The sequence below is a fragment of the Bufo gargarizans genome, chromosome 4 (genome assembly GCF_014858855.1).
Source record: "Bufo gargarizans isolate SCDJY-AF-19 chromosome 4, ASM1485885v1, whole genome shotgun sequence".
NCBI classification, from domain to species: Eukaryota; Metazoa; Chordata; class Amphibia; order Anura; family Bufonidae; genus Bufo; species Bufo gargarizans.
The window spans coordinates 233409551-233424489 of NC_058083.1; the positions used below are offsets into that span (position 1 = coordinate 233409551).

General features: G+C 39.2%; 1 protein-coding gene across 6 annotated transcripts in view; it reads left to right on the forward strand.

The window, feature by feature from the left end:
• The window catches only part of LOC122935654 (muscular LMNA interacting protein), a 322247-nt gene that overhangs the window by 257511 nt on the left and 49797 nt on the right, over window positions 1-14939 (forward strand). For 5 of the 6 annotated variants that reach the window (XM_044291458.1, XM_044291461.1, XM_044291460.1 and 2 more), the window contains 2 exons: window positions 213-1637; window positions 12485-12556. In XM_044291458.1, coding sequence (XP_044147393.1) covers window positions 213-1637; window positions 12485-12556 — 1497 coding nt within the window. The remainder of the gene's footprint in view (window positions 1-212; window positions 1638-12484; window positions 12557-14939) is intronic. The other variant, XM_044291464.1, reaches the window with a different exon arrangement.

The following is a 14939-nucleotide window of genomic DNA, read 5'->3' on the forward strand; positions in this document are numbered from 1 at the left end:
AGAAAGCAGTCAACCAAGAAATGTGTATGAGGCTGCCTAAGTGTTTATCTGACAGTTAGCTAAGGTGTATCGCCATCTAAAAATTATGTTGTCACTATTATTCGTTTTATGAAATAATTTATTTTTATTAAGATTTAACAATGTATGAATAACAATGAATAATTCTTTCTTATTTTTAAACAATTGTTTTAATTCTCTATTTTTATCTTTAGAAAATATATCCTGTGCCTTCGGTTGTCCTAGACTCCTGTTCTACTCAATTTTCATACTCCTCATACCCAGATAATACACAAGTATATAGAAGACAAACCACTAATTCTGTCCCTACAAATGTATATAAACCTAATACAGCAGTTAAAGATACATTTCATCTACCTTTATTATCACAAAAGACTAAATCACTTCATATTTTAGGTACAGAATTTCCAGTCAGTTCATATACAAGAAGATCCCTGTATTCTCCAACTGATTTAGAAATGTCAGAACACAAAGCTTCAAATATCTCTACGAGCGGAAGGCCCAATGTATTGTCACCTCTTCCTATACAGGTTATAAGATATCCACTTTGCCGTAGCCCCAGTCCATTGAGCTCTCCTCACTTTGGCTCTTCTTCAACAATATATAGTATGAATGAAAATATATCTCCAGTACCAAAGCCAGATGCTACTACAGCAGTATCATCACGGCTTTCATTTTTAACTTCCTTACTAAAATCGAAAAGGTCATGTTTTAAAAGAACAATATCTCCTTACCACCAATATCAGTCTGAAGCTAAAACAATTTCTCTTACAAATTCTTATTTTCAGAAGTCCTCCATGATACCACATGCTCATAGGAAAGCAATATCCTGTGTTTCACTTAACTATCCAAGAGAGTCCAAAATGCCCTACTTTCAAAGAAAAGCTGAATTGATGTCATCAGTATCAGAGTCAGATATATTACATGGTGAATTTTCATTCCACCAAAGTCCAAATAGGGCACTTTCCCCAGACTCAATACATTTTAAGTCATCTACAAGTGCACTACTTTCTCCAAAAGGATCTGTATCACCATCTTCTCAACTGCTTATTAGGTCAATTACACCACCCAGCTTTAGCAGAGAGCATATTTTATCCATAAATGATAAACCTCCAATAAGCAGATTGCCACCTACATGCCTGAAAAAATATTCTGTTCCTGGTAAATCCAAAAGAGTTACATTGTTTCCTCCTCCTTTACACATTAACAAATCACTGTGTCAGTTACCTGATGAAAAGAAAAGGGAAATGCCTCATTTGAAAAAATATACATCACCCAGGATTCATTTTAGAGCAACTCCTACTTTTTCGAGTAAGACTTCATATCCACTCAATGCAATGACTAGTTCCTCTATAGATATTGAAAAAAATCATGGCCTTTACGCTCATGCAGCCCTACTTTGCAATAAAAATATGGCGACAGATCAGGACACATGCCAATTATTACACCCAAATTACTCATGTCAGGCTTTTAGTTCAGAAGAATTATCAAGAAAGAATACACCACTTTGCTCAATATCTACTAACATTATGGCACAGCCAAAGTCAACTCTGTCAAGATCATGTGACCTGCCATCAGGAAGTTCATTGTCTCTGATTTCTGACCTTGAAAATAAAAAGGTATAGATTCATTAATATCTTGCGTGCATGATTAAGCTACACACTGTATCAGTACATTTTACTAATATCACACCAAAATAAAATTATTTCTGCAAATCAGGGCAAAATGTTCTCTTTCACAGTCAGCTACTTTATTAAGTGGTAATGAAGATAGATTAAAATGTATGGTGTCAAGTGTATTTTTTAAAGGTTCTTAAAGGGAATCTGTCAACACAGAAGCACCCGCAAATTATAGTAGGCGATGTATAGTGTAAGTGGTGCTGAGTCTGGTTATGAAATTTTTATCTTCATACTCACTTTTGTTCCAACGCTGTGGACCCATTAATCAGTATCACTTACACTATACACTGCCTACTGTAGTTTGGGGGTGTTATGGAGCTTACAGATTCTTTTTACAGGGGTTCTGTGAGAAGGGCTAGTTGCCTCCACTTGCCGAGTTGCCTAGGGAGTTTAAGGGGGTGGGCCAGCACTAAAACCTGGCACTTGCATATACATATTGGTGAGTTTTCCTGTCAGGCTGCTCAGCCATGATGGCATGAAATATGCAGGATTGCATCATTACCATCTATTGTAGAGTGGTGTTGTGAAGCTTCACCCCCTCACATCCTAAGCAGTTCTGCAAATAGAGGCAAACAAGCCTCCTCAAATTCTAGAGCAGGTTGCTTGTGAGAATTTTAAATAATTTGCGCATAACCTCTTTACAAAGAAAAGTAATCTGAAGATGGAATGAAAGTGCAGTATAAAAGGGGATGTCTGAGAGCAAAAAGAAAAAAAGCCCCACCCAGACCTGCAAAAGAGAAGCATACTTACCTTCTCCCTTCTCCTTCATCCCCTCTGGTCCCCCACTGTCAACATCTGCTTTAACATCTGTTACAATGGTAGTTTGTGGGCATGACTGTCCCACGCTCCCCAGGTGGACACAGGTGCCACTCCATCCAACCTGTGTCTGTTGCTGTTCCAGCCTTCAGGCAGCTGTTCCGGGTGTAGGTTTTCTGTGAATGTATAAGGAATACCATTTATTGAACCTTACCTCGCCCTGCATTACTGCAAGGGTTAATTCCCCATTTGCTCTGTGTGTAGCTGCTTGACTAATGTGCTAATCAGCTCTGATATATATATATATATATATATATATAGCTGCTTTCCACACCCTTTGCTTGATAAATAGGTTTCACTAGCTTCCTAGATCCTGCAAACGTGCTGTAATCTGCTTGTACCGACTTCTACCTGATTTCCAGACTCTTACCTTATGTTGCCTAACCTGACCCATGCCTGTTCACCGTTCTGACCCTGTGCTTCCTTTCTTGACATTTGGCCTGTTTAATGGAGTCACAGGAACTCCGTTACTACCATGAGTTTGCCTGAGCCCTTTGCACTGGTATCTCTGACGCCTGTAGGTCAAAGGTCAACCACACAGAAACTAGTTCAAGAGGTAGCAGCCTGTTGCATTTCCTGCAGCAAAGACCAAATTCCTGTATATGGGTTAAAGTATGAAAAACAGGGAACTGCTAGCATAACACCCTTAGGTTTGGCCCTAATCCAAATTCATTGGTTGGCATAGTGGTTCCACAACCACTGTCCATAACAACATTGCTGCAGACAGTCACTGGCTGAAGAAGTGAGCTGTTACCTTATGACCTTGTGAGCAATTGACCTGATGAAAGTGGATCTGCAACAGTGTCAAAGAAGATGTTGGCAATGGGGGACTCGAGTGAAGTAGCCAAGGTTGGGGAGTGAAGGATCTGGGGCCTAATGGTGGATAGCAGGCAAGTTTGATTCCCTTTTGAAAATCTGGCCAAGAGGGGAGTTTTCCAACCTCCCCGAACCCCCCACGACCACAAAAAAAAAAGTGGCAAAACCCTTTTTAAGAAATCAAGGATACTCTATTTATTTTTTCCTTTTCCTTTTCCTTTTCCTTTCTTGATGTTCTTTTTATTGCATTAGAAATAATATAACAGAGTACACAGACAAACAGCAGGATAAGCACTAACTCCCCTAACTACAATTCCAACAAAGCAAAGGGATGAGAAGAAATGAGGAAAAAAGGTTAATGCTGAAATATAATATTAGTTGGTCAGCAGATATTCAACTGAGATTCCAAGAATGCACACAATATTATCAAGAGAAATAAAAATAATGAAACAGCTTCTGCTGTCTTCAAATTAACTTTATAATATCTGCATTATCCGTTTTATAGATGTGTGACAATTTGAGGCTGCATGTGGTCCAATATTATACAGAAATAACTGAATTTGACAAAGCTAATAAACAAAGTATAATTGAGAAGCCTAGTGTCAGAAATCTAGAATAATCTGAGGCATCATTAATATAACATCTGCCTCTGTATTTTTGGAAATATTAGGCAAATTTATACATTACTTTTTATATCTTAAAGGGGTTGTCTATATATACAGTGGATATAAAATGTCTACACACCCCTAAAAATGTCAGGTTTCTGTGATGTAAAAAAATGAGACAAAGATAAATCATTTCAGAACTTTTTACACCTTTAATGTTACCTATAAACTGTACAACTCAATTGAAAAACAAACTAAAATCTTTTAGGTAGAGAGAAGAAAAAATATAAAAATAAAACATTATGGTTGCATAAGTGTGCACACCCTTAAACTAATACTTTGTTGAAGCACCTTTTGATTTTATTACAGCACTCAGTCTTTTTGGGTATGAGTCTATCAGCATGGCACATTTTGACTTGGCAAGATTTGGCCACTCTTCTTTGCAAAAACACTACAAATCTGTCTGCGAGGGCATCTCCTGTGCACAGCCCTCTTCAGATCACCCCACAGATTTTCAATCGGATTCAGGTCTGGGCTCTGGCTGGGCCATTCCAAAACGTTAATCTTCTTCTGGTGAAGCCATTCCTTGGATGTATGCTTTGGGTCGTTGTCATGCTGAAAGATGAAGTTCCTCTTCATGTTCAGCTTTCTAGCAGAAGCCTGAAGGTTTTGTGCCAATATTGAATGGTATTTGGAACTGTTCATAATTCCCTCTAGCTTAACTAAGGCCCCAATTCCAGCTGAAGAAAAACAGCCCCAAAGCATGATGCTGCCACCACCATGCTTCACTGTGGATATGGTGTTCTTTTGGTGATGTGCAGTGTTGTTTTTGGGCCAAACATATCTTTTGGAATTATGGCCAAAAAGTTTAACCTTGGTTTCATCAGACCATAACACCTTTTCCCACATGGTTTTGGGAGACTTCAGATGTGTTTTTGCAAAATGTAGCCCGGCTTGGATGTTTTTCTTCATAGGAAAAGGCTTTCGTCTTGCCACTCTACCCCATAGCCCAGACATATGAAGAATACGGGAGATTGTTGTCACATGTACCACACAGCCAGTATTTGCCAGATATTCCTGCAGCTACTTTAATGTTGATAAAGGCCTCTTGACAGCCTCCCAGACCAGTTTTCTTCTCATCTTTTCATCAATTTTGGAGGGACGTCCAGTTCTTGGTAATGTCACTGTTGTGCCATATTTTCTCCACTTGATGATGACTGTCTTCACTGTGTTCCATGGTATATCTAATGCCTTGGAAATTATTTTGTACCCTTCTCCTGACTGATAGCTTTAACAGTGAGATCCCTCTAATGCTTTGGAAGCTCTCTGTGGACCGTGGCTTTTGCTGTGGGATGCGACTAGGAACATTTCAGTAAAGACCAACTAGAGCAGCTGAACTGTAATTGGGGTTAATTAGAGGCACTTTAAGTAATGGCAGGTGTATGCTGACTCCTATTTAACATGATTTTGAATGTGATTGCTTAATTCTGAACACAGCTACATCCCCAGTTATAACAGGGTGTGCACACTTATGCAACTACATTATTTTATTTATTTTTTGTTTTCCTCCCTCCACCTAGAAGATTTCAGTTTGCTTTTCAATTGAGTGGTACAGTTTATAGGTCACATTAAAGGTGGAAAAAGTTCTGAATTTATTTATCTTTGTCTCATTTTTTACAGCACAGAAACCTGACATTTTAACAGGGGTGTATAGACTTTTTATATCCACTGTATATATATATATATATATATATATATATATATATATATACTACTTTTGGGTGAAATGTATGGAAAACGTAAAAGTTCACACTACTGTGATATTATATAATAGAAGTAGGGCATTTATGTAGATGCATGCAATGGTGATTTCCTCATCTCTACCAATTTATTGAAACAAAAGCCACTAACAGTGGTGGGTAAACCCCCACAAAAAATGTCAATGCCTCAATCCCTTGTCATGTGGCCTTGAGCATCAATTACAGCTTGACAACAATGTCTCATGCTGTTCATAAGTCGACTTATTGTCTGCTAAGGCATGACATCCTACTTCTCTTGAAGGGCGGCCCTTAGGTCTTTGAGGTTCTGGGGTACAGAGTTGCAAGCCTCTACACAACTAATCTCTAGGGCTCTCTTTGACGTCTCCAACATCATTGGCAGCCATCATTTCTGCTCAACGTGAATCAGTGAACAGCACTGAGGCCCCGTGGTCCCTCGTCCAGCGTAGATGCTCCCTGGCCCATGCAAGACGATGACGGCTGTGATCAGGTGCCCTTGCAGGTCATCTAGCATACAGACCATGCTTATGTAAATGGTTTTGAATGGTCTGACGTGTCATTTGGTTGCCTCTCACCTCCTATAAATGTTGCTTGAGTTGTGTGGGATTCATCATCCGGTTCCACAGGGCATTGTTCACAATGAAGCAGTCATCAGTGTGGGATGTGGCCAAAGGATGTCCACTTCTATCCCTTTCTGTGACTCTTCCAGTCTCTCTGTATCTCTGTTGCAACCTGCTGATTCTGTTATAAATGGCTGACGATGGAGAAGATGAGGAGGAGGAGTCTGAGCGGGAGAAGTGGAAAGGGATGATGACGATGTAAGAGACACCGTACTGTCTGTGGATACGGCCTGGCTGCCGCTAGCTGGAGAGGGAGAAGGAGGGAACTCCTGCTGAAATGGCTGTCTGCCACCTCTGTTCACTCACAGCATGGGGTCATGTGGTTTAATACAGCTGTGGTGCCTACATTTTACGTGATATTACGTGATCATTACCTTGCCGATTTTCGAGTAAAAAAAAAAAAGAATATAGAATATAACGAATATTTGAATTTGAGAATATCAGTCAAATATTCTACAAAATATTAGCTAAATATTGCAAATTCAAATATTGCCCCTGCCTCTCATCACTAGGGGCTTGTACTGCAAGTAGGTAAAGGAAAGCAGGCTGGGTTCTAGGTTAGGGCTCACTGTCCTTGTCTGTCCCTACCTACAGGCATTACAACTGATCTGTATATATATGGCACCAACACTTGGAAGGTATATGCTTTTGTAGAAAGATTGAAACTCCAAAGTGACCTTTTACACAAGTTTTAGGGTATAGATACTGCATATCAGTTCCTTTAGCTGATGGCTGTTTTGTCTAAATTGCCACTTCTTGATATACTTTTCAATACTTTGCCCATAGCAACCAATCAGATTCCACATTTCATTTTAGACAGCTGCTTTGGAAAACAAAAGGAGGAATCTGATTGGTTGATAAATGACCCCCTTAGTTTTTAATGTATTGTATTGTATTACAGTAGCAGTTCTCAGTTCTCATTGCTTAATGAATAACAGATGTATTTCTGTAATAGAATGGATGTTATGTTAGCTGCAATAACTGATTAGCAGCAGAGCACCTGCAGTGTGCTCATCTGCCTATTTATTTCTGGTTCAGAGTTATCATATTTATCTATAGCCAATCTGCAATAATTCATGTGTATTCTTGACTGTTGTATGTCAGGATGTTTTCTTTGGCTATTGTGCGACTGAATCAGTTCATATGCATAAATATTGGTTGCACATTCTATCCTGTATGTCCAAGTGCACTTTGCCTGCCTCTATTATTAGATCACAAGGCACTGAAATTAGCCTTTCTTCTGGGTTCCTGTCTTGGTTATTACACATAGAGCACCTAATTGTACTACTACCAGCCATGAATTCCTAGATATTGATGTCGTTTCTTGTCTCAGCTGCACCCTGTAAAGCACCTGGACGCACACTTACCAGTGGAAGGAATCGAATCAGATTCAGTAACTCACAGATGGTAAGAGTGCCTTCAGGCAGGACTCTGCATTGATATCTAGGAATTAACTAGTAGCTAGTTAACTAGTAGTAGCACAGTTAGGTACTCCAAATTACATATCAAGGGGTGGTAAATGTAATGTAGAGTGAACAGCCATGAGCTAATGGAACTAATATTTGTAAAAAATATTGTTACATGTAGGTCCTGCCAGTCAAGAAAAATCTCTAAGCATACTATTTAACCCCTTAGTGACAAGCCTGTTTTGGGCCTTATTGACCAAAGCGTTTTTCTTCCTTTTTTATCGTCGCGTTCCAAGAGCTATAACTTTTTTTATTTTTCTGTCTATATAGCTTTATGAGGGCTTGTTTTTTGTGGGACAAGTTGTAGTTTCTAATGGCGCCATTTTCAGGTACATATAGCTTTCTGATTAACTTTTATTAACTCCTTCTGGAAGGGATATGGGAAAAACAGCAATACTGCTTTATGGTGTTAATTTTTCTGTATTAATAACATAATATCTTTATTCTCTGGGTCATTACGATTACAGTGATACCAAATACATATAGTTTTTTTTTTTTGCAATAAAACCCTATTTTTGAAAGACTTTTTTTTTTTTGCATTGCCGCATCCCAAGACCCATAACTTTTTTTATTTTTATTTTTATGGAGTTGTGTGAGGGCTTGATTTTTGCGGGACAACTTGTATTTTTCATTGTTATCATTTTGGAGTAAATTGCGCTTTTGGATAGTTTGTTATAAATAATAAATTAATAAATTAGCAACTCTGTCTTTGTTTTTATTTTATTTTTCTCTGTGTTCACCATAGGGGATAATTTACATGATATTTATGTAGTCTGGGTCGTGACATGACATTACTAAACATATGGGGGAGTTTTTTTTTTCATTGAAAAGCATCATTTTTTAATGGGATTTTTTAAATTAAATACGTGTTTTTTTTGCCACTTAATAGTCCCACAAGAGGACTATAACAGACAACATGCTGATTGATTTTAAAATGCAAAGCATTAACCCTATAGTGCATTGCATTTTAATATCAGTGCTATTCTGACATTGACCAGCAGACTGTGCCAGAGAGGCGCAGCCTGCTAGAAATTACTAAAAGCTGGTCTGGGGCCTACACGAGACCCCAGCCTAGCCTTCACACACATTGGCACCCAACGATCGCATTTGGGGGGTGCCGATGGGAGACAGAGGGAGTCCGCTCCCTCTGTCAGCACTTTACATGCAGCGGGCACCATTGACCGTGGCATATAAAGTGTTAAACAGCCCGGGTCAGCACTCCTGCGGGTCCAGGCTGTTAAAGCAGGGCCACGGCTTTCATGTGAGAGCTGGGCCCCTGCTCCCTGCTGCACAGGGGACCCATGCAACGCTTAGACTAGGCTGCCGTAAAAAACGGCAGCCCAGTCCAAGGCCGCTTAGTGACCACCGTAAAAAGACGTATGGGTGGTCACTTAGGACCTATAAGCTTTTGTGACATGACTAATATTGAAAATGCTGATATTTTTTATGAAATAACATCTCTTGACCACCTTTTTTTTACCTTTCCTTTTTCAAGGATGCCTTCACACGCGGCAGATTTTGTGGCAGAGAATTCTGCGACTGAAAATCAGTTCACCTTAATGGAGCTTGCAGAAATCCATGCGCTTGCTGCCCCATTTAATTGAACGGAATTGACTTTTTGTCGTGGAAATTTCTGCCACAAAATCTGCCACATGTGAAGGCACCCATTCACTCTAGAAATGGATAAATTGACAAATGTTTCCAAATTCAAGTATGTCCTTACTCACTCTGATATACTCAAATCAATGCTGACAGTATCTGTGTAGGGACACACCCCTTTGACTAGGGTTGCACCTAGTTGTCAATTTATACATACATTTCCAGAAGGAATAACAGAGGAACAGCACAAAGCAGGCTTGTTTTTTCACTGAGAATACAAGTAGTTACTAAAACAGACATGGCAAGAGAGGTGACAAGTCCTCTTTAATGTGTGAAAAATGTATTTAAAATTAGGGTAAAAAGAACTAGACTTAATTATCTTAGTCAAGTAAATTTTATTGCAATAATAATCAGGAGTAATAATAGATTGGAGTTTTAACTGACATTTATGTAGTACTATTTGCAAGCAAAGGTAGACACCATGAGAATGAGATTTTATAAGAGGTTTATAAAGTGTAACATCCTAATAAGACATCATAATGAAACTTCCAGCTGCATTAGCTGTCAAATGGCAAGTTTTATGGGAAATTATTCAATAAAAAATGTAATTTATACTTTTAAACCTTTGCTCATTCTGAGCTCACTTAGGCAGCTAATCTCAGAAAGAGCCGAGATTTAAATCAATAAATGGCAATTTATACTGAATATTTTCCCATAAAACTATATGTCATTCTGCTCAGCTCCTCCTTCTCTATAACATACTGCCTGTGATTTACACTGCATTTTTATAGTGACAGTCTATTATTGGTGAACATTGTAAGTTTTGGATTGTGATTCAAAAACCTCTTAAAGGGGTTCTTCGGGAATTAAGAAAATGTAAATACTTAAATATTATTTTATAATAAATATATTCACAAACACCTTTCATTAATTATAATGGCTCATTTTGTCTAGAGAGCAATCATCAGGGGGAAATAAAATGGCCGCTGTCCTATTAGTGCACATAAAACCTGTCCTAATCACACAGGAGGACAATTTACTTCACAACACTGAGCTAAAGAGCTGCCTCATCCTCCTCTCTGCTCTGCTTGTCAGGAATCATGATCATATACTGTATACTGAAATACTGAACTATAAGTAATATTTCAGTATTTTCATTTTCTTAATTCCCGGAGAACCCCATTACACTATGAAAAGTGATTGCAAATCTTGTCCATCCTGTTGGAAGGATGTTGAAATGTATACATTATTTCCATAAAATAGAATATAGGACTGTTATTTTGTAGTTTTGGATTAGTTTTATTCTATACAAGGCTTAATTTCTCTCTACACTGAATGTTATGTTAAAGTAGAGCCCAACAGGCATTGTTATATATATATACAGACGTGGACAAAATTGTTGGTACCCTTTGGTCAATGAAAGAAAAAGTCACAATGGTCACAGAAATAACTTTAATCTGACAAAAGTAATAATAAATTAAAATTCTATAAATGTTAACCAATGAAAGTCAGACATTGTTTTTCAACCATGCTTCAACAGAATTATGTAAAAAAATAAACTCATGAAACAGGCATGGACAAAAATGATGGTACCCCTAACTTAATATTTTGTTGCGCAACCTTTTGAGGCAATCACTGCAATCAAACGCTTCCTGTAACTGTCAATGAGACATCTGCACCTCTCAGCAGGTATTTTGGCCCACTCCTCATGAGCAAACTGCTCCAGTTGTGTCCGGTTTGAAGGGTGCCTTTTCCAGACTGCATGTTTCAGCTCCTTCCAAAGATGCTCAATAGGATTGAGGTCAGGGCTCATAGAAGGCCACTTTAGAATAGTCCAATTTTTTCCTCTTAGCCATTCTTGGGTGTTTTTAGCGGTGTGTTTTGGGTCATTGTCCTGTTGCAAGACCCATGACCTGCGACTGAGACCAAGCTTTCTGACACTGGCTAGTACATTTCTCTCTAGAATTCCTTGATAGTCTTGAGATTTCATTGTACCCTGCACAGATTCAAGACACCCTGTGCCAGACGCAGCAAAGCAGCCCCAGAACATAACAGAGCCTCCTCCATGTTTCACAGTAGGGACAGTGTTCTTTTCTTGATATGCTTCATTTTTTCGTCTGTGAACATACAGCTGATGTGCCTTGGCAAAAACTTCGATTTTTGTCTCATCTGTCCACAGGACATTCTCCCAGAAGCTTTGTGGCTTGTCAACATGTAGTTTGGCATATTCCAGTCTTGCTTTTTTATGATTCGTTTTCAACAATGGTGTCCTCCTTGGTCGTCTCCCATGTAGTCCACTTTGGCTCAAACAACGACGGATGGTGCGATCTGACACTGATGTTCCTTGAGCATGAAGTTCACCTTGAATCTCTTTAGAAGTCTTTCTAGGCTCTTTTGTTACCATTCGGATTATCCGTCTCTTAGATTTGTCATCAATTTTCCTCCTGCGGCCACGTCCAGGGAGGTTGGCTACAGTCCCATGGATCTTAAACTTATGAATAATATGTGCAACTGTACTCACAGGAACATCTAGTTGCTTGGAGATGGTCTTATAGCCTTTACCTTTAACATGCTTGTCTATAATTTTCTTTCTGATCTCTTGAGACAGCTCTTTCCTTTGCTTCCTCTGGTCCATGTCGAGTGTGGTACACACCATATCACCAAACAACACAGTGATTACCTGGAGCCATATATATAGGCCCAATGGCTGATTACAAGGTTGTAGACACCTGTGATGCTAATTAGTGGACACACCTTGAATTAACATGTCCCTTTGGTCACATTATGTTCTGTGTTTTCTAGGGGTACCATCATTTTTGTCCATGCCTGTTTCATGAGTTTATTTTTTTACATAATTCTGTTGAAGCATGGTTGAAAAACAATGTCTGACTTTCATTGGTTAACATTTATAGAATTTTAATTTATTATTACTTTTGTCAGATTAAAGTTATTTCTGTGACCATTGTGACTTTTTCTTTCATTGACCAAAGGGTACCAACAATTTTGTCCACGTCTGTATATATATATATATAATTTTTTTCCATACTCTGTCTATAAAAAATAATCTACTGTTTTTGTGCATTGTAGTTATACAAAATCAAGTCAAGTTATAAAGCTTTTGCTGCAATTCCTACAAATACATTACTTCTGGATCAAAAGGTGAGTGCCAGTATGATTGGTAATGAAATGTTTTACGTCACACAAGCAATGGCATTTAAACAGCATCTGAAAACTTTAGCTACATTTAAAAGTGGGCTATGTTATGATAAAAAAAAAAAAAACGTGTAATTAGAGTGAATCAATTCTAAATAAATTGAATTTGTTTAGAATTTCCCCAAAAATTCAGATACTGGTGAATCTGAAACTTTTGCAATTCATTTCGGCCAAATGGGCAAATTGACATCTGCCATTTTACAAATGAGAAAACAGCACAACAGGATGAAGAAAGAATAGCACGTGATCTCAGGTGGCACCCTGGCCAGTGGGCTAGCCTGTAATGCCTTGCACTCAGCCTTGGCCAATAAGGAGGAACAATACTGACTAGGGATGAGCTAAGCAAGCTTCAGATCCTAGATCCAAAGTCAAAAATCATATCCTGAAACTATTCACCGAAGTCTTGCAAGACTTCTGGAATAACTGACTTCACCTCCACGGAGGCCATACATTTTAATCCTGTACAGAGATGGATCTCCGTAATTAACAATAAACCAAAGTTTTGAATGTAGCGACTTCGGATTTAGGATCCGAAGCTTGCTTTGCTAATGCCTAATACTGACAGATGTCATAAGCACTATATAAATTCCCATGAGTTTTTTGGAGTTATACATTGCTATGATAGGATGTCTGACAGAGAGAAAATAAATAATCTTTAAACAAAAGCTACAGCTAGTTTAGTGTTAGGGAGAGTTTGGTGAGACTTCTTCACTGTGTAACTCAGTCAGGCTGACAGCCATTTTCAGGGAGTTCTATGCAGAATTTAAAGCTAAACCACTCAGTATTTATTAATGTACAGTATATCAGTATATCACCCCAATGTAACAGCAGCTGCTGTGCACGGCTGTTCCCCTGCTTAGTGTTTCCTTTCAGCCTTGGCCAAAGCATGCTTGCTGCTTGTTTCCTGCGTGCCACTTCCTGTGCTTTATGGATTGGATCATGTGACCTCGCTGACCAATCTTAGCCCTCCTGCTCATATATATCAGTGGTTCAGCCCCCTTCCTAGAAGCCTCAGTGTCAAGGTCCTTGTGTCCTGTTCCTGATATCTGCTTGTGTTCCTGTGTTCCTGACTCATGCTTGTTTTCTTGGACTCCGCTACCCGTTTGATCCCTACCTGCCTGCCTTGACTCTCCTGTTGCTGATCCGGATTGCCTTACCTGTACCTGTGCTGCCTGCCCTGACCTGTCACCTGTTTGAATTTGCCTCTGCCTCATCCTCTGGCCCTGCACTGTTGCTCCTGGTTACAAGCTGCTAACAATATCTGCACCTCTGGTACCTCGCTCAGGTACCTCCTGGTCCGCCTGGACCAGCTGCCCCGTAATGCTTTAGAGGGTCAATTCAGCAGCAGGCCATTGCCCCTAATGTTTTATAGGGTCAGCTCAGCAGCAACCCCTCGCCCCTAATGTTTTAGAGGGTCTGCTCAGCAGCAGGCCCCTACATATAATGTATCACTGAGGGCAAGGACCTAAAACTTAACTTTTAGTACACCTCCAATAGTATAGGAATCCATGTATCTACGCGAGAAGCATTAATAGTCTTTATTGCTATGGTGGCTCTTTATTTTGACCACCTCTGATATCCATTTATTATAAATCTGCAATATATTTTGGTGTCATTTCCCTGGGAAGTGTACTTTAGGCTAATATCAACATGAACATGATGTTGCGGTTCTCTCGTGTGTAATAAAGGGGGAGGCTTAATAACTATATAACTGCACTAGAGTGCTGATTTTCTCCAATTCCCCCGTTTGTGTTGTTTTTTTTTTCTCCACATGAGAAGGAGGCTTGCAACGCATATTGTTTGGAGGCATGTTGGAGACTGTGGGTGTGTTTCTCATTACTCACCCTGCCTATCTTGTAGCAGATGGCTTGAGTGATCAGGTAGCTAGCAAATCAGGAGATTGCATGTGAAGCCCACACCCTCCTTGCCCCCCTTTTTAAATCAGACACTTCCCAGGTATAATGGAGCTATCATCTGGCCCCAGGAACACAACTCTGGTCACACAGTTGGCAGATTGAGAGTTTGTATTAAGTCTACTCGCACCTCCAGCTGCTTGGTATGTATGATCCCATTTGGTATCTAATGTAAACAACACAGGATGCAGTGATGCAGGTACTGTAATATCAGCCCATGCATTGTGTCACAGTATGACTGTCAAGCAATTGTGATTATGGTCTCATTGATTGGTTTGTTTATAACCCCTCTGTTTCAAACTCAGCATTTTATGAATGTATGGTGCATGTAATATTAGTTCCTGCACTGTTGCATAGTATGAATGCTAAGTGACTGTGACTAATGTTGTTTCTATCTGTTGGTTACAACTCTGCCG